The following is a 25,865-nucleotide window of genomic DNA, read 5'->3' as shown; positions in this document are numbered from 1 at the left end:
GTTTAACCCAGGAACTGGACATGGCTCAGATGGAAAGAGCACTTTTCGGCCTTGAGGAACAACTGGAACTTGTACAGATGCTCTAGCACCAGGGCCACGTGCTGACGATGGTCAGTCAGATTCCGGGAGTAAATCAAGATGTCATCTATATATACAAGGACAAAACGGTGGAGGTACTCCCGGAACACCTCGTTCATAAAGCCCTGGAATATGGAGGGGGCATTGACCAGGCCATATGGCATAACTCGTTACTCATAGTGTCCCGTTGGAGTCACAAAGGCCGTCTTCCACTCATCCCCCTCCCATATATGAATGAGGTTGTAAGCACTGCAGAGGTCAAGCTTAGTGAACACAGTTGCTCCTCTCAGCAGTTCCAGGGCAGCAGGGATGAGAGGAAGGGGATACCGGTACTTGACTGTGATGTTGTTTAAGCCCCGGTAGTCAATGCACAGTCTCAGACCTCCATCCTTATTTTGAACGAAGAAGAAGCTTGAGGCAGCAGGGGAAGTGGATGGGTGAATGTAACCTTGGGCTAAAGCTTCCTCAATGTAGGCTTCCATTGCCTTCTGCTCTGGGAGTGACAAGGGGTATATCCTTCCTCTGGGCAGTGGTGCACCCGGTAGGAGTTCGATGGCACAGTCCCATGGTCGATGTGGAGGAAGATGGGAAGCTTTCTTGGGGCAGAACATGTCAAGATATGGCTGATAACAATCAGGAATATCCAGGGGACCGTTGTTGGCTGGGCTCTCGATGGTCGTAGAGAAGACATTCACGGGCTTGACAGTGGAAGAGATTTCCTCCTCTCTGCTGTGAGGATGAAGTACTGGGTGTATACAGGTTTTAAAACATTTCTGTCCCCATTGTAGGATTTCACCAGACTTCCAGGACAGGACCGGGGAATGATCACACAACCAAGGACGGCCCAGAATGATATCCACGGTTGAGCCCTCCAGAACCATAAACTCAATGTCCTCCATATGCATAAAACCCACTTGTAATGTTACCAGGGTGGTATGGTAACGGATGTACCCCTTGCCCAGTGGGTGACCAGTCACGGAGTGTATGGGGAGGTTGGTGTCAAAGGGGACCTTTGAGAGTCAGAGCTTGTGGCAGAGGTCGTCTGCGATGAAGTTCCCCACGGCCTCGGAGTCAAGGAGCGCGGTGACTGTTAAGGACAGGTAGGCAGAGGACACATTTACTCTTGTGCATAATGGAACATTGCTTGAATAAACAGCAGTAATAGACCTCACCGCGGAGCATGAGGGTTTCACAGGACATGTGGCTATGAAGTGTCCCTGATTGCCACAGTATAATCACAATTTATTGTTGAACCACCGGTTTCTCTCCGCTGGAGCAAGGTGAGAGTGGTCAAGTTGCGTGGGCTCGGGGTTGGGTTCTGGAGGGCGATTACCAGACAGGTGGTGACCGGGATGCAGGACTGCATGTGATGTGCCACTTCTATGGACAGCTGGATGAATCGCTCTAAGCCAATGGCGTCATCGTAGGCAGTAAGTTGCAGTCTCAGTAGAGGATCCAATCCCTGGCAGTACGTGGTCATCAGGGCAGGTTCATTCCAACCACTAGCCGCCACCAATGTGCAAAATCGCAGCGCATAGTTGGTGATCGGTCATTTACCCTGGCGAATACCATGAAGCTGCTCGGCCACGGAGGAATCACCTGAGGGGGGACAAAACACTTCCTTAAAGTGATTTAGGAAATGTTCTAATGTTTCAGTTACCGAGCCTCCTTGATCCCAGATGTTTTTTTCCCACAGAAGAGCTCTCCCGGTCAAGAGGGAAATAACATAGGTGATCTTTGAACGCTCAGTGGGGAAACGCTGGAACTGCATCTCCAGAATGAGCTGGCACTGCAGGATAAAACCACTACAATCCCCCGTGGACCCGGAGTAAGGGGCAGGGTTAACCATGGGACTGGCATGAGGTGAAAGTGAAGCGGGCTCTGGTGCAGGACATGTGGTTGGCAATGTAGGTTCTGGGGTGTGGAGGAGAGCTGCTCTGAGCCGTCATACCAGCTCCATGAACGGGTCATCTTCTCCGCTGGTGGTAACTTCTGCTGGGTTCATATTTCTTTGGTCTAGCCTTTCTGTAATGACACCAATGTGGGAGTTGTGATGAACCCAAATGCGGGAGTTTATTTAAAGGAAACTCAGGAGAAACAGGTAAGTTGTGTATACAGGGAATCACAGGATAGGAATAAAGTCTTTGACAATAGACTTAGGTCAAACACAGGGCAATGGTGGTTGGCACGGATCCATAACAGGAAACACAAAAGATGGCACTTGCCGAAAACAGAGAACTTAAGCTTCAAGCTGGCATAAAGGTGAGTTACTTCTTTCAACAGGGAGGTTGGTATAAATTACAAGGCTTGAGGTTCACACAATGTAAACAAAGTCACATATCCAGCACAGACACAGCAGGGTGAAGTGTAACCAGGAAGTAACACTCGGGCAAGGAGTCATTCATAAATGTCAATATGTAGGAATCACTCAGGCTTCATGTTAGTCGTTAATCTTGTAAGAGCAAGCAGTTCATCAACACACATGTGGGGCGAATACTAGTGAAACCGGCATGCCATACACTCGGTATATACAAAGTCACTTATCTTAAGAAACTGAACAGGGTGTCGAAGCACAGGTTTTGCAGAGATGTTGAAAGTCACATTGTCAGAGCCGAGGGAGAGTCCATGATGCCTACAATAAGGCTAGACGCTGACTGAGGGTGAGAGTGCAGCTTAAGTGCATGTCCAAACGAGGTGAAGAAGAGCTGCAGGTGTGAGTGATTAAAACGCAGGTGAGTGAGAGCGAGTGACTGACGGTGAGCGAGAGCCCGGTGCCGTCATGACACTGGTTTGATCTATATCCAAGTTACAATAAAGAACAAACACAATCTGTTTTAACTAATAACACACAAATTATTGTATTGTTCTTGTACATATTGAATACATAATTTAAACATTCACAGTGTTGGAAAAACTATGTGAACCCCTAGGTTAATAACATCAATAAAAGCTGATTAGAGTAAGGGGTTGGTAAACCTGGCATCCAAATAATGAAACGAGATTGTGCTACTTTTGTGGGTTAGAGCGACTTATAAAAAGCACTCAAACATTTTGAGTTTGCTATTCACAAGAAGCATCTGCTGACGTGGACCAGAATTGTTGCTTTGCATAAATCTGGAAAGGGTTACACAGTTATTTCGAAGAACTAAGATATTCATCTGTCCACAGTTAGACAAACTGTCTATAAATGGAGATGAATTAGTACTGTGGCTACTCTCCCTAGAAGTGGCCGTCGAGTCAAAATGACTCAAAGGGCACACCGCAGAATGCTCAGTGAGAGAAAAAAGAACCCTAGAGTGACAGCTAAAGACTTTAAGAATAATTGGAACTGGTTAAAATCTCTGTTCATGAGTCTACTATGTGGAAAACATTAAACAGGCATGGTGTCCATGGCAGGACACTATAAAGGAAGCTGCTGCTTTCCAACAAAAACATTGCTGTATGCCTGAAGTTTCCCAAAGACCACCTTGACACTCCACAGAGCCACTGGGAATATGTTTTGTGGACTGATGAAACTAAAGTTGAATTGTTTGGGAAGAACATGCAGCACTACGCATGCTGTACAAAGGGCACTGCATAGCAACATGAAAACATCATCCCAACAGTGAAGTACAGCAGAGGGAGCATCATGATTTGTGGTTGCTTTGCTGCCTCAGGGCCTGGACTGCTTGCCATCATCGAGAGAAAAATTAATTCCCAAGTTTATCAAAATGTCCTACAGGACAACATCAGGCTGGCTGTGTGCCAGCTGAAGCTCAGTAGGAGTTGGGTGATGCAGCAGGACAATGACCCTAAAAAGAAAATCCACCTTTTGGAGTGGCCAAGTCAGAGCCCAGACCTTAACCCAATAGAGATGTTGTGGAATGATCTCAAGAGAGCTGTTCACACCAGACATCCAAAGAATATGGCTGAGCTGAAATAGTTAGGTAAGGAAGAATGGTCCAAAATTCCTTGTGGAGATTGTGCAAGTCTAATCTGCAGCTACCGGAAACGCTTGGTTGCGGTTATTGCTGCCATGTTTTCAATCAAGACATAAAATATTATAATTGTTTGTGTGTTGTTATCTTAAGAACATTGTGCTTGTCTATACTTGTGACTTTGATGAAGATGAGATCACATTTTATGGCCAATTAATGCAGAAAACCAGCTAATTCCCAAGGGTTCACATACTTATTTTTGACACTGTATCTACTACACATTAAAGGAATATTCCGAGTTCAATGCAAGTTATGCTCAATCAGCAGCATTTGTGGCATGTTGTTGATTACCACAAAAAATATTTTCGACTCATCTGTCCTTTTCTTAAAAAAAAAAGCAAAAATCAAGGGTACAGTGAGGCACTTACAATGGAAGTGAATGGGGCCAATTTTTGAGGGTTTAAAGGCAGAAATGTGAAGCTTATAATTTTATTAAAGCACTAATATTAATTCTTCTGTTAAAACGTATGTATAATTCGAGCTGTAAAGTTGTTTAAATCATAATTTTTTAGTTATTTTAGGGTTTTGGGGTTTTAGGGTTTGTTGACTACATCATAGCGAAGTTGTAAAATTGGCTATAACTTTACACAGAAAAGTTTGGTAAGCAATTTTCTTCACACTAAAATCATGTTAAAATGCATATTGTTTATGTCTTGTGGCTATACTTTTGAAACAATTAGTTTTTTTAACATTTACGTTGGCCCCATCGGCTTCCAATGTAAGTGACTCACTGTAACCCAGATTTGTGCTTTTTTAAAGAAAATAAATTTTCGTGGTAATCAACATTATGCAAAAATGCTGTTCACTGAGCTTAACTTGTATTGAACCCAGAATATTCCTATATCACATTAAGTCAGAACAGTCTGAATGTTTGTGGCAGTTTAGTGGATGTAGCTTGAAAACTCTAGGAGGAGTTACTCTTGATAATTTTGTATGATGATGAATAAACAGTGCTTTCCTTCTGATATAATAAGTCACCACCAGGATGGTGATTTTATCTGGCTACCAGTGTTTCAGTTGCAGGATGAAAAAAAATATCATAAATAACAATTCCCAATGCTTCTCAGCCAATCAGATTGGGCCTGAACCTAGCTGTACTACAATAATAGTATTAAAGGTGTCCTTTATTGACTGAAATGGCATTGTAATTGTTATAGGCCCGAAGTCTTTGAAATAAATAAATACGTATTTCTTATGCCAAGAATTCCTTCGAGGAATTGCTTTCAAAGTGTTACTTTCAAACTTACTGTACAGGTAGAGTAATAACAAATCAACTGCTGCAATGTATAAAAGGTGAGCGAAGAGCCCATTCTGAGACTTTTTGCTAATCGCTGATGCAGATTCATGAGCTTAGTCAGTCTGGGTGGCTATTTTGTCAGAAGAGACTACACAAAGTTGTCACGTCTGGCAAATACCCATAAAATCATTCAGGAGCTAGAAATATGCTTAATGTAAATTTAAAAGGAGGCGGAGTATGGAAAAACTTTAAGTATGAGGAGATTTGATTGCCCCGCTCCTCTTTGCTAGTGGAGCTCCTGTTCCCTCTCTCTCTTTCCTCATCTATCTCAATCAGTTCACAGGAGGTTTTCAGAGCTGATGGAAGGAATCAAATATTAACACAGAGCAGGCCAAAGGGCAGAGGTGAGCCAACATTTATTACATATTATTGTACTGTTATGGCATTATTGCTATAATTAGAAAATATTGGCACTATATGAAATTTATTATAGCAACTGTGTCATGGACATAAGTGGGTTGAATTTATAGTACTGTGAAAATTATGGTCAATTTACAGATTTTTTTTTTCTTCTTCTTCTTTGCTGAATTATAAATTTCAAGGGAAATTCTATCAATATTTGGGTATAATTCCAAATATTATTTTTAATGAAATATTAGCTGTTTAATGTTTATCTTTGAAAAAAATAAAAAATAAATAGGTTTTCAATTTTGAACAGCTATGGAATGCCAGGATGAACAGTAGAGCAGATTTTTGATGTTAGGTTTTTTTACATAACTTCCTCTCCAAATTTCTTCTTCTTCAAAAAAAAAAAAAAAAAAAATATATATATATATATATATATATATATATATATATATATATATATATATATATATATATATATATTTTTTTTTTTTTTTCTTTTTTTCTTCTTATTATTATTATTATATATAATTTTTTTTTTTTTTTTTTTTTGCTTCTGTGATGAGGGCTTAAATAAGGCTGCTTTTTACTGAAAATTGGGCCTGACAGTTTTCAGTTGCCCTAAGTAAAGATTATGTAAGAGTTGAGTCAAAGACATCCAGTTCCTCTGAGAAGAGCACAGTGCTGCTCTGTTGCTGTGGTACAGTCCCTCTGCTGATAGGGGTTTGGGAGCTATGTTTTTGCCAAGTATACAGTATTGAGCTGATTCAGTCTATCTAACTTTAGCTTGACATGCATGCAAAAGACATTTCTTTTATATTTACACAAATATAAGTCTGTTTTTATCTTTTCTCCACAAACGTTTTAAGGTCCCAAATTGCTTACATTAATTGCATTGCAATAAAATATGTACAGTATATAAGTAATGCAATGGCATGCAAAGGTGATAAAGTGTCACAGTCACAGTTATAGCTTAGCAATCTTGTCCTTATTAATGAAAATTCTTGTAATCAAGACCAGTTCCACTGATAAAAAACAAACTAACTAACTTAGCTTTTCCTTTTTCACAGGGAACACATTCATTTTATTACAAATATCTGCAAGAGAGATAAGGAGAAAAATAACAAACATTAAAACTCATATCATTGGTCCAAACCATTTCTTTTTCATCAGACACTGGGCAGCTCAATCCAGTACAAAATGCTAATCTCAGTGGTCTTTCTCCTCATCCTTATCCCTGCACCTTCTCTACAAGACACGCTTAGTGAGAAGAAAAAGTCTACAACCGATACTACTGGTCTTAATGTTCCAAAGTCAGTAATTACATTATTAAACACCAAAATGAAAAACCAAACTCATCCTATTTCCACAAAAACTAATAGCGTCAATCAGGCAAAGCTCGCTGAGGTTGGTGTCCAGAAACCTGTTGTTTCTCTAAAAGGCACACTTCGAGAGAAGAAAAACTCTACTATCAAGTCAACAACCCACACCGGCAGTCTTAAGCCAGTAACTATGTCATTAAACACGAAAATGAAAAACCAAACTCATCTTTCTTCCCCAAAAACTACCATCGTCAACCAGACTCTTCCATCCACGACAAAGCCTGCTGTGGATGGTGTCCAGAAACATGTGCCTAGTCGTCAAGATACAATAAGCAAGAAGAAAAATTCTATAACCAAGTCAACAGTCAACATGATTAATCTTGATTCTTCAAAGCAAGTAACTACGTCATTACCCACAAAAAAAAAACAACAAACTCAAACTACTTTCTCAAAAACTAGCAGCGTCAATCATACTCTCTCATCCTCTGCAAAGCTTGTTGTGGATGATGTCCAGATACCTGTGCATACTCTTCAAGACATACTTAGCAGGAAGAAAAATACTACTGCTAAGTCAACAGCCAGAACTATTAATCATGATGTTTCAAAGCCAGTAACTTCATTATTAAACACCCAAATGAAAAACCAAACTCAATCTTTTTCCTCAAAAACTAACAGCGTCAATCAGACTCTCCCATCCACTACAAAGCCTGTTCTAGATAATGTCCTGAAACCTGTGCCTTCTCTTCAACCCACACTTAGCAAGAAAAAAACTCCTACTACAAAGTCAACAGCCAGCACTATTATTATTGATGGTTCAAAGCCAGTAATTACATTATTAAACACTATCATGAAAAACCAAACTCATCCTACTTCCTCCAAAATGAGCGGGGTCAATCAGACTCTCCTATCCACCACAAAGGCTCAAGTGGATGGTGTCCAGGAACTTGGGCCTTTTCTTCAAAACACACTTAGTAAAAAGAAAAATACTACTACCAATACTGGTAGTCTTAATGTTCAAAAGCCAGTAACTATGTCATTAGGCAACAAAATTAAAAACCAAACTAAATGGTCTTCCTCAAAAACTAGCAACTTCAATCAGACTCTTCCATCATCTACAAAGCCTGCTGTGGATGATGTCCAGAAACCTGTTCCTTCTCTTCAAGACACACTTAACAAGAAGAAAAATACTACTACTAAGTCAATAGCCAGCACTATTAATCATGATGTTTCAAAGCCAGTAACTACATTATTAAACAACCAAATGAAAAACCAAATGAAATCTTCCTCAAAAACGAGCAAAGTCGATCAGACTCTTCCATCATCTACAAAGCCTGCTGTGGATGATGTCCTGAAACCTGTGCCTTCTCTTCAAGACATACTTAGCAAGAAGAAAAATACTACAACTAAGTCAACAGCCAGAACTATTATTTTTGATGTTTCAAAGCCAGTAACTACATTATTAAACACCAATATGAAAAACGAAACTCAATATTCTTCCTCAAAAACCAGCAACGTCAATCAGACTCTCCCATCCTCTACAAAGTCTGTTGTGGATGATGTACAGAAACCGGTGCCTTCTCTTCAACCCACACTTAAGAAGAAAAATACTACTACTAAGTCAACAGCCAGCACTATTAATCATGATGTTTCAAAGCCAGTTACTACATTATTAAACACCGACATGAAAAACCAAACAAAATATTTTTCCTCGAAAATGAGCAATGTCAATCAGACTCTCCCATCCTCTACAAAGCCTGCTGTGGATGAGGTTCAGAATCCTGTGCCTTCTCTTCAACCCACACTTAGCAAGAAGAACAACATTACTACTAAGTCAACAGCCAGCACTATTAATCATGATGTTTCAAAGCCAGTAACTACATTGTTAAACACCCAAATGAAAAACCAAACGAAATCTTCTTCCTCGAAAACGAGCAGTATCAATCAGACTCTCCCATCCTCTACAAAGCCTGCTGTGGATGAGGTTCAGAATCCTGTGCCTTCTCTTCAGCCCACACTTAGCAAGAAGAACAACACTACTACTAAGTCAACAGCCAGCACTATTAATCATGATGTTTCAAAGCCAGTAACTACATTGTTAAACACCCAAATGAAAAACCAAACAAAATCTTCTTCCTCGAAAACTAGCAGTATCAATCAGACTCTACCATCCTCTACAAAGCCTGCTGTGGATGAGGTTCAGAATCCTGTGCCTTCTCTTCAACCCACACTTAGCAAGAAGAACAACACTACTACTAAGTCAACAGCCAGCACTATTAATCATGATGTTTCAAAGCCAGTAACTACATTGTTAAACACCCAAATGAAAAACCAAACAAAATCTTCTTCCTCGAAAACTAGCAGTATCAATCAGACTCTACCATCCTCTACAAAGCCTGCTGTGGATGAGGTTCAGAATCCTGTGCCTTCTCTTCAACCCACACTTAGCAAGAAGAACAACACTACTACTAAGTCAACAGCCAGCACTATTAATCATGATGTTTCAAAGCCAGTAACTACATGGTTAAACACCCAAATGAAAAACCAAACAAAATCTTCTTCCTCGAAAACTAGCAGTATCAATCAGACTCTACCATCCTCTACAAAGCCTGCTGTGGATGAGGTTCAGAATCCTGTGCCTTCTCTTCAACCCACACTTAGCAAGAAGAACAACACTACTACTAAGTCAACAGCCAGCACTATTAATCATGATGTTTCAAAGCCAGTAACTACATTATTAAACACAGACATGAACAACAAAACTCATCAAACTTCCTCCAAAAATAGCGACATCAATCAAACTCTCCCATCCACCACAAAGCCTGCTGTGGTTGTTGTCCAGAAACCTCTGAAAGACAAACCTGCAGTGATTTCACCTATTAAAGTAGTCATCACTGAGGGTTGCATTCAAAAGAAGCATCAGACAGATGCTGTTAATGAAACCAAAGCACAAGAAACTGAGCTAAATTTGAAGCCTGGATTTCCTCTGGTTGTGACCCATCGTATAAACCTGGTGCCAGGAGCCTGCACAGAAGGTTGTGAAACAGAGATGGCTGCACTGAGGGATAGGGTTGAGCTACTTGAGAAGGAGATGTCAACTCTTAAGAAGATGTGTAAGTATAAAGTCCTCTGTGCCTCCTAAAAACGGATTATAAAGTGCTTAAATTTTCACTATTATTACACTACTTTATCAGTATGAATATAATGATTAACATCCATGAATAGGCATGGTAAAAGAAGTATTACCAATCAAAAAATGGCAGTTACTTTAGATTTGTAATAACTGGTTATGAATCTTAATTTGACACTACATGGATACACTAACAGATAAACTCGTTACATACAGTATAATCTATTTATAGGTATTCAGTGCTCAGAAGAGCAGTGCCCTAAAAACTGTAGTGGCCATGGCAAGTGTGAAGAAGGAAAGTGTTTTTGTCTCCAAGGCTTCAGTGGTCCAGACTGCAGTGGCACAACATGTCCCTCTAACTGCAACAAAAAAGGGAAGTGTGTGAAGGGCAAGTGTGTGTGTCAGACTGGTTATACAGGCATAGACTGCAGTAACGGTAAGTAGGGCATATGATGGTCAACCTCAGATTTAATATTTAAAAGGAATAGTTCACCCAAACATGAATATTCTGTCTAGAGGTAGGCCGATATATCGGTTTTACCGATTAATCGGTGCCAATAGTTGCTTTTTGGAACTATTGTGAAATATATATATATATATATATAGTACATACATGTACTGTATATACAAAACTCTTCATCTGGTTAGTATACAGTGCATCCGGAAAGTATTCACAGCGCTTCACTTTTTCCACATTTTGTTATGTTACAGCCTTATTCCAAAATGGATTAAATTAATTATTTTCCTCAAAATTCTACAAACAATACCCCATAATGACAACGTGAAAGAAATTTGTTTGAAATCTTTGAAAATTTATTAAAAAAAAATAAAAAAAAATCACTCAAAATTGAGCTCAGGTGCATCCTGTTTCCACTGATCATCCTTGAGATGTTTCTACAACTTGATTGGAGTCCACCTGTGGTAAATTCAGTTGATTGGACATGATTTGGGAAGGCACACACCTGTCTATATAAGGTCCCACAGTTAACAGTGCATGTCAGAGCACAAACCAAGCCATGAAGTCCAAGGAATTGTCTGTAGACCTCCGAGACAGGATTGTATCGAGGCACAGATCTGGGGAAGGGTACAGAAACATTTCTGCAGCATTGAAGGTCCCAATGAGCACAGTGGCCTCCATCATCCGTAAATGGAAGAAGTTTGGAACCACCAGGACTCTTCCTAGAGCTGGCCGCCTGGCCAAACTGAGCGATCGGGGAAGAAGGGCCTTAGTCAGGGAGGTGACCAAGAACCTGATGGTCACTCTGACAGAGCTCCAGCATTTCTCTGTGGAGAGAGGAGAACCTTCCAGAAGAACAACCATCTCTGCAGCACTCCACCAATCAGGCCTGTATGGTAGAGTGGCCAGACGGAAGCCACTCCTCAGTAAAAGGCACATGACAGCCCGCCTGGAGTTTGCCAAAAGGCACCTGAAGGACTCTCAGACCATGAGAAACAAAGATTGAACACTTTGGCCTGAATGGCAAGCGTCATGTCTGGAGGAAACCAGGCACCGCTCATCACCTGGCCAATACCAACCCTACAGTGAAGTATGGTGGTGGCAGCATCATGCTGTGGGGATGTTTTTCAGCAGCAGGAACTGGGAGACTAGTCAGGATCGAGGGAAAGATGAATGCAGCAATGTACAGAGACATCCTTGATGAAAACCTGCTCCAGAGTGCTCTGGACCTCAGACTGGGGCAAAGGTTCATCTTACAACAGGACAACAACCCTAAGCACACAGCCAAGATAACAAAGGAGTGGCTCCGGGACAACTCTGTGAATGTCCTTGAGTGGCCCAGCCAGAGCCCAGACTTTAACCCAATTGAACATCTATGGAGAGATCTGAAAATGGCTGTGCACCGACGCTCCCCATCCAACCTGATGGAGCTTGAGAGGTCCTGCAAAGAAGAATGGGAGAAACTGCCCAAAAATAGGTGTGCCAAGCTTGTAGCAACATACTCAAAAGACTTGAGGTTGTAATTGGTGCCAAAGGTGCTTCAAGAAAGTACTGAGCAAAGGCTGTGAATACTTATGTACATGATTTTTTTTCTTTTTTTTTTTCTTTTTTTCTTTTTAATAAATTTGCAAAGATTTCAAACAAACTTCTTTCACGTTGTCATCAAGGGGTATTGTTTGTAGAATTTTGAGGAAAATAATTAATTTAATCCATTTTGGAATAAGGCTGTAACATAACAAAATGTGGAAAAAGTGAAGCGCTGTGAATACTTTCCGGATGCACTTTATAGGCTATAAAAATCTTCACTGGGTAATTCCTAACATACAGGGCAGTTTAACGGAGCCAAGTCCCCTGTGTATTTCGGGATTGTTTATTGTTAAAAGTCCAGCGTTATGCACCAAACCTTAATTATTCTGATTATTATTGGGACTTTGGTTGCACACTAAACTGCTTTTGGGATTTTATTAATTTTAGACTCTTGTGGCCTCCGTGTCTGTGCCATCATAGTACTAAGACTAAGAAATGTTTCATCATTCTATAAATCGATCTAAAAAAAAAACTATTGGCCAATTAATCAGTTATCGGCCTTTTCCACCACCATGGTTATCGTATCGGCAAAATCCACTATTGGTCGACCTCTAATTCTGTCATCATTTAGTCACCCTCATCTCATTCCAAACACATATCACTTTCTTATGAGTACACAAAGGAGATGTTTTAATGAATAGCTCAGTGTATCTTTTCAACACAAAGGCAGTGGATATTGCCTCTCTTTAAAGCTTAAAATACTCAAAGTATCATAAAAGAAGTACATACGGCCCATGCGTCATATTCTAAGTCTTCTGAAGGTATACAACAGGTTTTGATGATAAGCTGTAACAAAAGGCTTTCAGGAGAATAGGAGAGGAACCAAGTGCAGCTTAAGACTAATGGTGGATAAAAAATATCCAAGAAGTAAAGCAAAACACAATAGCCAATTTTCCACTGTCGGGCCAGTTGAGGGCGTACGTGTGCATGCCAGGTCCAGTTGCGTTCCCACTGTCACTTCCGGGGCTTCATCGTACCTCCTTGGGGATTTCTCGGGGGTCAACTTCCAATGGCCTTTGGCCCGGCAATTACCCTTGGGCCAAAAAAGGCCACCTGGGGACTGAGGTGGGGTCAATGTCAAAGGTGGAGTTTAGCTGAGTCAGGTCAGAGGATCAGCACCAAGATAATAATTTCCCAGTTTTTCATATCTAGCTACCAGCTTACCTCAACAGATCAACGGAGTATGGAGAATCGTCAGTACTGGTCATTAGACAAAATAAGAACTCTTTTGAATATTTGGGTTGATGTAATGTGCAACGTCAGATTGACGGCATCTGCCAAAATGAAGACGTGATTGAGTATATTGTCACCGAATTTGCCAAGTTGTGTATCAAGCGCACAAAGGTACAGGTTCGGGAAAAATTAAAACAATTGCTGGCACAGTACAAATCCATGTTCATTTCGAGGGCTAGCTAGTCTCCAGAGTCTGACACCTCAGCTTGAGTTTCCCTCTTGCTTTTGAAATGGGCGGGGTGTGTGACGTTGGCACCAGGGCAGTGTATTAAGGGCGGGTTTTAGGGCAACGATGCGGGGCTATAGGCCCGATGGTGGGAATGCAGATCGATTTTGATCTTGCGGCTTGAGGTCTGAGGCTATTGGCCCCACCTGACCAGTTGATAGCCCCGGCTCGCACTGGCCCGATAGTGGAAAAGCAGCTAATGACAAGGTACAAGGGTAGCAAAAAAAAAAAAAAGGAAACACAAAACCATGTTAAACAATCAATACCTGATAAACCAATAGGGAAGACAAGGGCTATACTGTATATACACAAACAGGAGCTAACTAGATAACAAGATAATAATCAATGAAACAATAAAGCTAATAAACCAAATACCAATCAAAATAACAAAGAGTTAAACAAAACAGAAAACCAATAGAAACAGGATACAAAAAAACAAAAAACAGATGAGTACAGAGAAGGCAAATTAAAAATAAAGGCCACGCAAACACAAGAGACAGAAAACAACTCCGCAGTGTCATGCACAGCGAGCCAGGTGATGCACAGATTGACTGTCTCAGAAGCGGAGGCAACTGAGACTTGTCCTTCGCCACCCGGATTGAGGTAAGTAACCGCACCACCACGAGGACCTACTAAGTAGAGGGAATTGGGCATTCAAAATTGGGAGAAAAGGGAATAAAAAAAACATAGATTAAACAAGAGCCGACTAAACATGAACTGAACTTTTACAAAAAAGCATAAAAACAGACAATACATATCTGACTGACATGATCTGTTACAGAAACAATGCAAAATATAAATCACCAGGACATGAAAATCCTAACATCCAGTGCGTGTTCATGAGCGCTATGAGAGAAGCATAAACAAAACATTTTAGGTTGTTTCTCACCAAACTTTTTGTATGTATTTAGAAGACTTGGAATATGATGCCAGGTCGCATGGACTACTTTTATGAAACTTTTGGGTCCTTTTTAAGCTTTAAAGTAATTTATCCACTGCAATTGTATTGAAAAGACAAACGAAGATATTCATTAAAACATCTCCTATTGTTTACCGCATAATTAAGAAAGTCATACGGGTTTGAAACAACATAAGGGTGAGTAAATTATTACAGAATTATCTATTTTGGTTGAAAAATTCCTTTAAAAGTGGCCCTGTTAATCTAACCCCAAATTAACATTGCCTTCCCTAGCTGCTAAAGAGAAAGTCCAAGTAACTGTTGAAACTGTGACTATGAAGATATCCTCTAAGAACAACACTGCTCAGCCGGATCAATCTGTTAAGACAAAGCCAGACAAGACCATATTTGGGAAAAAGACAGATATAAAGGAACAAAAGAAAGACAAACCAACAGTGACAATTGGGCAAGCTCTGCTAAAGCACAAAGGTGAACGGCAGCAAGAGTTAACAGCAAAGGGCAAAACAACAGTGGTAAAACTGAGTTTGGACAAACAATCAGAAGTTGATCTCAAGTTGAAAACCAACAAAAATAAAGAGTCCACTGACAAATCCAGTTCAAAGAAACATAATCATAAAGATCAGTCTGTCTTTCAGAATGTGACTCAAAGAATTGAGAAGAAGGTTATTGGAACTTCCAAAGTTCTACAGAGCTTGGGCACCAAAGGAACCTTGAATGTAACAACATCCAAGAGAAAAGCCCTTATGAAAACAGCAGGTGATCAAGGGAAAGTAAGCAAGACTGATGTTGGATCTACTGAAAAAGAAAAGAAGCTGAATGTCAATGTAACAACAACTCTCAAAGTTGAGAAGAGGTCTGATAAGCATGTAAATGAGACAAGTATTGAATCCAAAACTCCCACAAAGCATTTCAACACAACTAGAAGCAGATCATTAGTTATTGGATCAGTTGATGTTCATAATATCACATCCACTGGGTTCATTATGTCTTGGGAAGCACCTCTAGACACATTCAAGAACTTCACTGTAACAAGAAGGGAAATCTCGGCAGGAAATGATGTACAAGAATATTCCGATAAAAATCGGGATGGTGCAGTGAAAGTGGGAGACAAAGGCCCAGTGGCTAGAAATGTGACAGAGGTCCAAAAGCCTGGTCCAAATAGAACTTTTACTTCAGTCCACAGTAGTAAGCTTGATGGGAGGCCTGTGAAAAAGTTCTCGCAGGTTCTCACTGGTACTGCGCGCTCCTATCATTTTAAAGGCCTACAGCCTCAAACACGGTACTCAGTTTCCCTGTATGGCTCTGGTCTTGGAACACGATCCAAAATTCACCGCCTTACATTATCCACAGGTAGGTTTCTTATAATGTACTCTGTAAGAATTTGGCTGTGTGTTGGCAGCACTGAAGAATACTTAAATCTGAAATGAAAGCATGAAATACCTTATTGTGCATCTTAAATATTGACATTGGCGTGCACCACTTACTTTATTTTAGTCATAAATACTAAGCTCGGGTTCAGAGCACAAAACAGCCTTAGATTTTATTTGGCTGTCACCTTAACTTTGGAATTTAAGGGCTAAAGTTAATGGTGTATTGGTAAATGGTGAGACTCATTAACATTTACACATGAGAGGGAAGAGTTAAATCATTTTAAGGTTAAATGAACTGATTGATTACTCTGGTAATATGTCATATTTATTAGAACATAAATGTCCAAGCACTCTAAAAAATACATTTGGGCTGAGATTTTCAATTTTACTTTATCTCCAGTTTGAATTGTACCATATATTTTGACATTTACTACCTATTTTCTAAAACACTAGTATGACTGTGCTATACGACTAACATATCTAATCATAGATTTCACATATTTTTTCTTCATTTTTTTTCTTCTTAGGCCCTGAGCCACCCACTGACCTGATGTTCAGCAATATTACAGAAACCACACTCTCCGTTTCCTGGACAAAACCTAAAAGCATTTCCGCAAAATTTAAAGTCACATACGCCAACACTGAAAATGGTACCATAAATGTTTAGAGATGTGCTACTTTCCTGCCTTGACCATTAAGTGCTAATGTGTTTAAATATGAAGTGCACATTTGCCAATGTGCTATGTTCAGAGTTACATTGAGAAATGACTTTAAAATACTTTTACCTTCTATGCTGTAGGTGAGAGTGGCTCCATGTCTGTTGACTCCCAACTGTCCCATGTTCTCCTGTCTAAACTCTCTGCTGGTTCAACTTATGATATCACTGTGATCTCAGTCACTGAGTCAGTAGAGAGTGAGCCAATCACAGCTTCTGTCACAACAGGTATGCACAATGATTGATTTCTGTTTATTTTTACTTGATTTTGCAGTCACTGTTGACTCATATCTACATCCTAGTGCCTGATTCTCCTACTGAACTGAAGGCATTGATCATATCAGACACTAAAGCTCTGCTGGTATGGAAGCCGTCTCAGGCTAAAGTGGACAGCTACATCCTTAGTTATGGAACTACAAAATGTAAGTGCAAATATGAGTTTGGTGCATTAAAGGTATAGTTCAATCAAAAAATCATCATGTACTCAATCTCATATGACTTTCTTTCTTTCGTGGAACACAAAAAGAGATGTTAGGCAGAATGTTAGTCTCAGTCCCCATTCACTTTCATTGAATGGAAAACATTATGCAATGAAAGTGAATGGTGACTGACACTGTCAGGCCCTTAAATTGTACCTTTTGTGTTTCACAGTAGAAAGTTTTCATTTATTTTAGTCATTTTCATTTTTGGGTGAACTATACTTTTAAACTGGCTGGATCTCTGCTAAACCATCATGACTTATTTCATATGTTTTTTTGTTTTTGTTTTTGCTTTATAGCTCCTAATGTGACTGTCACAGTGACATTATCTGGCAGTACTGTGGAGCATCAGCTCAGAGGCCTGCAACGATCTTCTCTTTACATTGTGAAAATCACAAGTCAAGTCAACCGGCTCCAGAGTAGTGCAGTCTCCACAACCTTCACAACAGGAAGTGGTGCGTTAGCTGACACTGCAAATTATGTCCAAGAAATATCACCCAAAAAAAAAATAATCTTTTACCCACCCTTATGTTGTTCCAAACTTGCATTACTTTTTTCTGTAGAACACAAAAAAAGAGAAATATTGCAGAATGTCCATTGTGGGTTTTTTCTTTTTCTTTTTCATAATGGCAACTTGGGCTGTCAAGTTTTATAAAAAGCACCATAAAGGTTGTAAAAAGTAGTTATATAAAATATACCATACTCATGCACTATATTTCAAGTCTTCTGAATCCACATGATAGGTTTGTGTGATGAACAGACAAATGTTAGTTAGAAATTTAAGTTGTTGTTCACAGTGTATAAAAAATCTTCCACTTCCCCTCAATGAAATCAAAATGAGAGTTTTCTTTCTTTGACCCCGTTTTCATCTGGTATTAAGATGTGTTTTTGGTGATACGATCACATGTGGTAAGCATTAAATACAGGTCTAAACGGGGTCTAAAATGTTTTGTGATTGGATCACAAAAACCACATACGAATGTATACGACATAGCACAGGAAAGTAAACCACTCTTCAAGCAATTTCGTGGGGTCCAGCATCTGTCATATCTTGTTTTAATTTGATACTCTTTTTCAATTCCTTTTTTTCTCCAGGAGTGAAGCTTCAGGTAGTGACTCCTAATGAGCTGACCTTCCACTCAGCTGTGATTTCATGGAAGGCTCCCCGCGTGCCTTTTAAAAGTTATAGACTCACATACCAACTGAGAGATGAAGTCAAGGTGAAAATATCAACAAACTCAATAGTGGCAAATTTAGCTTGAGAAAAATTAAGCCACCTTTCCACAATTTTCCACTGCTAGACATCTGAACCAGGTGAACTCTACGTTTTATTAACAGGAGGTGATTTTAAATCCATATGTGACCCAGTTTGAGCTGACTGGACTGGAAGCCTTCTCAAACTACACTGTGAAAATAGATGGAGAAAGAGATGGACAGTACATCAGTTTTGTCTCTGCTGAGTTTACAACTGGTACGCTCTGTTCTATTTCATAACTCCATCATGTTCTCCACTGGTACCCCACCAATGTTTTATTATATGGTCCTCAAAATGTGATTTTTATTTCTACTCGCCGTGCAGCCCCGCTCCCGTACCAATACCCCACAGACTGCTCAGAGGTGCAGATGAATGGAATGAAGGACTCGGGAGAGGCTGAGATCTATCCTGAAGGGAAGGATGGAGAGCCAGTGTGGGTCTACTGTGACATGGAGACAGATGGAGGAGGCTGGACAGTAAGAAACAAAAGCGTGGACTCCCAACTGTAATACATTCATGTCGCTTTAATCCAAAATTATTTATAGTGCATTTGAGGAATACATTTTATTTGACTGTGTGTTCCCTGAGAATCTAACCCATGACATTGGTGTAGCTAGAAAGTTAAGTCATTTTTATTTGTGAAGTGCTTTTCACAACACATATCGTTTCAAACCAGCTTTACAGAAAATTATGCTATAACAAAAATTGAAGCTGTAATGTCTGTAATGTCTTAGAGTCATCATTGTGTGAGCACCAGTTCAGTGACAGGAAAACTCATACAGTACATTTGTCTGTAACCACGTGCATGGATATAATACAAATATGATGCGTGGAAAGCCACTTTAAAAATTGTCAGCATTCTAAGTACGTTTGATTCATAAATTGTCCTGTGCTGCCAACCAATAACATTAGAGTGACAGCATGAGGAATGCCCATTAGCGACATAGACTACAGAGCCTCGCGGCATCCAGCAAGAAAGTCTCTGACAGGGTGAACGGGGCTGAAGTAAGCCATTTGTAGGCTGATTCACTCGAAAAGTTTAAACACTGTAGCTCTATGACACTATCAAATCCTTGTTTGTTTGAGCATTTCAACCAGCCCAACACAGCACCATTGGCTCAACCAATGGCTTGAGTGTGGGGCGGGACTATCCGTTTGTCCGACTAATGGAATGTTCACAAAACTTGTTTGAAAACATCATTATTTTTGCAGTTCCATTTGGTGACGCTAGTGGTACAGCCATTATACACTTCACCTTTAAAAATGAAACACTATGGTTTGAAGATTTGAGTGAGACTTTGTTGTTTGAAAAATGCAGGTATTCCAGAGGAGAATGGATGGATCTACTGATTTCTTCAGGAGCTGGAGAGACTATAGTAAAGGCTTTGGTCTGCTGAGTGGGGAATTCTGGCTGGGTGAGATTTTCCATACTGAAAATTAATAATGGTTGCTTATAGTATTTTTTTTAGAAACAAGGAAACAAGAAGCAAAGTAAATACTGAAGGTTTCCTATTAAAGAATATCAGTGTAACTACTGTGCTTAATATGTTTGACTGATATTTTTGCCCATTCAGTGTAACCGAAAACTCTCTCCGTAGGAAATTACATCCTTCACTCTCTAACCAGCCTTGCACCAATGAGCCTGCGTATTGACCTGAGTTCAGGAAATGACACAGCCTATGCTTATTATGCCAACTTCAACATCAGCTCTGAGGCTAATCACTATGCACTAGAGCTGTCTGGATACTCTGGCACTGCTGGTAAGAGAGAACACAGAAAACATGTGTAAACTGATGTAGAAAAGATCAAGCTTTGTCAAGTCTTGTCATGGATCAATCGAAATTGTATGATACAAGCAAGCTTGAATGTTTTTTAAGTCGATTGTGGCTGATTGTAGTTGTTTTTACAATGGCCAACGATATTGACATGCTCTGTCATACTGTCTTTTTGCAGGTGATTCCATGAAATATCACAACGGTCGACCATTCTCCACGAAAGACAAAGACCCAAACACTCTTAGCATCCACTGTGCCAAGGCCTACTTTGGAGGATGGTGGTATAAAAATTGCTACAAGGCAAATCTCAACGGCCTCTATGCTGCCTTCTCAAACAACAAGGTACAGCAAGAGAAACTTATTTAACCTTGTCAACAAAGTTTTGCACTGCAAGGACTGATTTCTGAGTCTGTTCCTCTTGTCTTTCAGGGTGTGGTGTGGATAGACTGGAAGGGCAAAGACGCATCTATCCCATTCACTGAGATGAAGCTTCGTCCCTCCTATCTGAGTCAATTGGCCCCGACAACCCCAACAACCCAAGGTTAATTCTACAATGAATAGTAGGCACTCCTAACAAATACACTGTACAGCTCTCTTACACAATGCTACTTCATTATTGTATATAGGTCAACAACATACACATGAACTCTCTCAAGGACAATATATATCACTGTGTTTTTATTCCATTATATCATGCTTGTTACAAGCTTTTAATATCTGTATTCCTCCATAATATCTTATTGTGGTTAAACAAAAATTGTAATCAAATTGGATAGAAAGTGAATGTCACAACCTCCAGTCAATCAAAACTTTTTTTATATAGTATAATTTTTTTATTATTTGTGTGTGTTTTTTAAATGTAGTGCTAAGAAATGTGTATCAATACATGTGTCAATGTCAAGTAAAGCGTTAACATTATGAAGGTCGATATTCCTCAACATTACAGCTACTGGAATGACTGCACTGTTTTGCTCTATTGGTTTGAAATGTTAGACAAAAGACATAAGCATGTCCTGTTCATATGACTGGTTTAGAGTTCCTCTCTGTGTCGGGTTTATGTCGGGTTTACTTTTGATGTCTCAAGTTTTGTATGCAAAATCAATAAAACAAAGTACGTACTAATCCTTTGTTTTTTGTATTTTTTCTAGTTTTTTATTTTATTTTATTTATTTTTAAGCAGTATTATAGCTAAAAAGCTTTATGACAGTGTTTGGATGTTTCAGAAGTCAGGATTTGTGTTTATTTCTGTGTAATCACTCCATGCACCAGTGAACACGAGCCGATCAGCGAATTATTGTAGAGTATCTTTGTGCTTTACAGGCAAATTCTTTACCATATGTCAATGTTTTGCTTAAATGCCACTTGAGCCAGACTGGTTTAACAGTAATTCCATTCCTGTGCTGGAGTGAAGGCTTAGGTTGTGGTTTGGCCACAGACTAGATTCTGAGGTAGACCTGACAGTATACCTCTTTGATTAGTTTTTCATGGTGGTAACTGTATTTCACTATATTCCTGAACTTATGCTGAATCACTGCTTTATTTGCAATGAATAGGGCCTTTCCATTCCACGCCTAGCGGCAGTATATCAGCATGGAGCTGGCAGTAAAGGTTATACAATCAAATGCACAGTATTAGAGTTTAGTGTTTATGTGTTCTTCCTTTGTTGGCTAAATAGACACTTTGTTGAGTGTAGATCCAATGGCCACTTCACTAGTCTTATTTATCAAATTATAACGTTCTTCATCCTGAGTGTAACCTTGAGATAAAGGTCAAAATAATATTTGTCTATCCCTGATGACAGGATAAATTGAGAAACAACACTCAGTGATGGATTGGGTCAGGGTTGTAAGAGAAAAATAATAAAAAGGGGGGAGAGTAAAAGAAAATCTTTCAGATACGACAAAGAATTAACAGCATGTGGATATCAGTAGTGAGTGTGGTGCTGTTCCTGTTCATTTTATGGATGCTTGCAGTCAAACTCTATGGACAGACAAACAGAGGAAGTAATGGAGATGCCAAAACAACCAACAGAACTGAAGGTAAGAGGTAGAATTCCATTTATATGAGAGCTGTTGAGTTTTCCATTGATGAACTGACTGATGTGAAGATATGATGAGATTTTAAAAATTCTTCAATTTTAATGGCTCTTAAAGAGTACAAGGCCAATACTTCAATGATCTATTTTTACTTTATTTAACCCTTAATAATTACTTTCATTAGTGTAACCTAATTTGATTCACATATTCGACAGCCTTTTCTGCAAAAATGTCGGCTCAACATCTGTTTCTTTCCATTGATCTAGGTACTGTGCCCAAACTCCTGCATTTCCTCGCTCAGCGCTTCCTTAGTCCTCTTTCTCCATCTCTTCCTGGTCCTCCCTCTCTCCCTTGTCTGGGCAACATGCTGGATCTCGCCCGAGATCATCTGCCAATTCACCTAACTTCACTGGCACATCGCTATGGAAAAATCTATAGGCTTAACTGTGGTAGCACAAGTAATTTGTTCTTTTTTTCTTCTATTTTTTCAAGTTATTAGAGCCCATTGCAACTGTTGATATTAAAGGGTTAGTTCACTTAAAAATGAAAATTCTCTCATCACTTACTCACCCTCATGCCATCTCAGATGTGTATGAATTTCTTCTGCTGAACACAAACAAAGATTTTTAGAAGAATATCTCAGCTCTGTATGTCCATACAATGCAAGTGAATGATGGCCAGAACTCCAAAAAAGGAGATAAATCAGTATAAACATAATACATCAGTCTCCACTGGTTATATATATATATATATATATATATATATATATATATATATATATATATATATATGTCTTCTGAAGCGATCCAGTTGTTTTTGGGTGAGAACAGACCAAAATTAAACAAAATTTTCACTGTTCATCTTGACAGCAGTCTCCTTGGCGATCCTGATTTCAATCTCGATTACACTTCCTATAGCTCCATCTAGTGCTCTGTACATGTCAAGCACTAGGAAGTGTAATCAAACTTGAAATCATGATGCCTAGAGACTGCAATGGCAAGATGCACAGTAAAAAAGGAGCTATATTTTGGTCTGTTCTCACCCAAAACAAACTGGATCGCTTCAGAAAACATTGATTAAACCACTGGAGTCTGATGGATTACTTTTATGCTGACTTTATCTCCTTTTTGGAGCTTGATCACCATTCATTTGCATTGTATGGACCTACAGAGCTGAGATATTCTTCTAAAAACCTTTTTTTGTGTTCAGCAGAAGAAAGTAAGTCATACACACCTGGGATGTCATGAGGGTAAGTAAATAATGAGAAAAAGTTTATTTTTGGTTGAACTAACCCTTTATGCACAGTTCATGTGTTATTGATTTAAATGCAGAATTACAGAAATTTGGTTTGCTAAATATGTCATATAAAATCTCTTTTGCTACTGGTTTACTTGTCTTAACTAGTTTAAGTTGATCTAGCTGGTTTCCCAGTCTGGCCAAGCTGGTGCACAACTGGTTTCCCAGCCTCATACATGCCTAAAACCCTTCTAAAACAAGCAAACCCAGTTGCAAGACTAGCAAATCATCTTAAGCTGGTTTATGTTTTTTTTAGCAGGGTTGACTTGATGTTTTGTTTGTCTGTTTTATATTTATGCATTTGGCAGACACTTTTATCCAAAGTGTCTTACAGTGTCCTTATTACAGGGACAATCCCCCTGGAACAACCTGGAGTTAAGTGCCTTGCTCAAGGACACAATGGTGGTGGCTGTGGGGATTGAACCAACAACCTTTGGTTGTACCAGTTAAGTGCTTTAGTCCACTACGCCACCACCACTCCACTGTTTTATTGCTGTTATTGTTGCTTGCAGCCATGGTGATATTAAATGACAGTGAGATTATCCGAGAAGCTCTGGTGAAAAAATGGTCTGACTTTGCTGGGAGGCCTCACTCATATACCGGTTAGTTTGCTTAATCAGCTAGCCACCAGATGCATATTTATCTTTTCAAAATGTCTGTCTATATACATCACCCTCATATCTGTTTCTTCTTGTGCCTCACTTTTAGGTGATATAGTGTCAGGTGGAGGGCATTTGATTTCATTAGGTGATTACAGTGAGGAATGGAAGGCTCACAGGCGTGTGATCCATAGTGCTCTACAACGCTGCACAACAGATTATCTGCACTCTGTCATAGAAAAACAAGCACATCATCTTCGCCAGGTATAGAGCAGGGACATAAAGGTGCACACACACACACACACACACACACACACACGTCTGTCATGGTGGGGACTTTCCATTGACTTAATATTGTTTTAAAACTGTACTGAGATAATTATATTTTCTATCCCCTACTCGTACCCTTACCCCTAAACCTAACCATCATAGGAACTTTTTGCTTTTTAGATTTTCATTAAATTATGTTTTAGTATGCTTTTTAAGCCATTTTCCTTGTTGGGACATTTGGCCAAACCTGACCAACAAAGACATGTTTATCTTTTTATACATTTGTTTTTCTTTTAATTTATAGACCCAAACACTAAACTTTTTGCATTTTTAGAATTTGATAAAATGCAATTTATTTATATTTTCCAAATTAAGTCATCCCATTCATTACTTTGATCTTCTAACAGGTGTTGCAGGACTACAATGAAAGGGCTGTGGATCTATCTGAAGATTTTACTGTGGCCGCCAGTAATGTCATCACAACATTAACCTTTGGCAAATCTGTTAGTGACATTTCTGTTTATGTAATTTTCCTCAATATACTGTCTAATGTGTTCCAAATTAAGAACAGAAAGAAACTAAACAGGTGACAGGATCCCGTCATAATGTAAATAAAAACAAGACATAAGTGTCGGGATCCTGACACAAATACTCTGTCTCAACTGTCTCAAAGACTGAACCCCTTCTCTTTTTCTTTGTGATAGTATGATAAGAGTTCAGAAGAGCTGCAAAAGCTGCAGAACTGTCTAAATGAGATTGTGTCTCTGTGGGGGTCACCCTGGATCTCAGCGCTGGACTCCTTCCCTCTGCTTAGGGTAACTGATTCTGACCCCCAAGGTGTTAGTAAGCTGGGTTTAAGAGGGGTTTTTAACCTGAGATGTATTTTATTTGCAGTCTTTTTAGAGGTATTTTTCTCCTCATAGAAATTACCAAACCCCCCTTTCTCACGTCTCATGAAGGAGGTAGCTAGGCGCGATGAGCTCATAGGGAAACACATAGAGGAGTTCAAGGTAAGAATGGGAATAATGATAAAAACACAGCTGACTACAATTTTCAAAATCTTTAACCGAATACCTCTTTAATCAAGTGTGTTTGTGCTGTGAGCAGAAAAGTAGGCATGAAGAAGGTGGCATCTTGACTTCCTCACTGCTGCAGTGCCTAGAACCAACACAAGGGGCAGCAAATATGATGGTGAGGTGCAATGGAAAATGTCTGTTAAACCTGTGGTTTTCCAGCTGCTTTTGTTCTAAAGGCAACTTGCATGAGCAATGGATCAGATCACATCTTTTTATTTACAAACATCATTCGTTGCACACCACAAAACATTTTTCTCAGCTAGATGAGATGTTCACACACTGTGTTTTTGTGTTTATTTAGAGTCCTACAGAAACCCTACCCCTACCCATAAACCTAACCCTAAACTTAACCTCACCACTAAATCTAACCTTAACAGCGAAAGAGACTCTCAGGAGACTTAGGCTGCTGGGGTGTTACCTTCTAGA

The 25,865-nt window shown here is 39.5% G+C and overlaps 2 protein-coding genes across 4 annotated transcripts in view; both read left to right on the top strand.

The window, feature by feature from the left end:
* The first annotated feature begins 8,412 nt into the window (after positions 1-8,412).
* tnxba (tenascin XBa) lies at positions 8,413-21,271 on the top strand. Of its 3 annotated transcripts, XM_051721469.1 has the most exons (15): positions 8,413-8,787; positions 9,214-10,129; positions 10,379-10,582; positions 14,842-15,918; positions 16,466-16,588; positions 16,738-16,881; positions 16,956-17,075; positions 17,432-17,587; positions 18,228-18,352; positions 18,471-18,603; positions 18,712-18,863; positions 19,706-19,802; positions 19,986-20,147; positions 20,341-20,504; positions 20,592-21,271. In XM_051721469.1, the coding sequence occupies exons 1-15, from the start codon at positions 8,491-8,493 to the stop codon at positions 20,706-20,708; spliced, it is 3,987 nt and encodes a 1,328-aa protein (XP_051577429.1). In that variant the 5' UTR covers positions 8,413-8,490; the 3' UTR covers positions 20,709-21,271. The 3 variants fall into 3 exon arrangements, with proteins under 3 accessions (XP_051577429.1, XP_051577428.1, XP_051577427.1); XM_051721468.1 differs by having other exon boundaries at positions 8,413-10,129; positions 10,463-10,582; XM_051721467.1 differs by having other exon boundaries at positions 8,413-10,129.
* Positions 21,272-22,077: 806 nt separating this feature from the next.
* LOC127454347 (steroid 21-hydroxylase) overlaps positions 22,078-25,865 on the top strand; it is a 7,761-nt gene continuing 3,973 nt past the window's right edge. Inside the window, exons 1-8 of the mRNA XM_051721481.1 lie at positions 22,078-22,201; positions 22,465-22,656; positions 24,007-24,096; positions 24,203-24,357; positions 24,771-24,866; positions 25,068-25,178; positions 25,287-25,373; positions 25,471-25,554. Of these exons, the coding sequence (XP_051577441.1) occupies positions 22,078-22,201; positions 22,465-22,656; positions 24,007-24,096; positions 24,203-24,357; positions 24,771-24,866; positions 25,068-25,178; positions 25,287-25,373; positions 25,471-25,554 (939 nt within the window). The remainder of the gene's footprint in view (positions 22,202-22,464; positions 22,657-24,006; positions 24,097-24,202; positions 24,358-24,770; positions 24,867-25,067; positions 25,179-25,286; positions 25,374-25,470; positions 25,555-25,865) is intronic.

This window comes from Myxocyprinus asiaticus, chromosome 16, assembly GCF_019703515.2.
Source record: "Myxocyprinus asiaticus isolate MX2 ecotype Aquarium Trade chromosome 16, UBuf_Myxa_2, whole genome shotgun sequence".
Taxonomy (NCBI): domain Eukaryota; kingdom Metazoa; phylum Chordata; class Actinopteri; order Cypriniformes; family Catostomidae; genus Myxocyprinus; species Myxocyprinus asiaticus.
Note: the sequence above shows the minus strand (reverse complement) of the source record. Positions and strands in the feature narration are given on the sequence as shown.

Bases quoted from the DNA above. Each gene is read 5' to 3' on its own strand.
- tnxba (XM_051721467.1), top strand. From the start codon at position 8,491: ATGAAAAACGAAACTCAATATTCTTCCTCAAAAACCAGCAACGTCAAT. The intron at 17,076-17,431 runs GTAAGTGCAAAT...TTTGCTTTATAG, and splicing joins TAGTTATGGAACTACAAAAT to CTCCTAATGTGACTGTCACA. The intron at 19,803-19,985 runs GTGAGATTTTCC...CTCTCTCCGTAG, and splicing joins GAGTGGGGAATTCTGGCTGG to GAAATTACATCCTTCACTCT.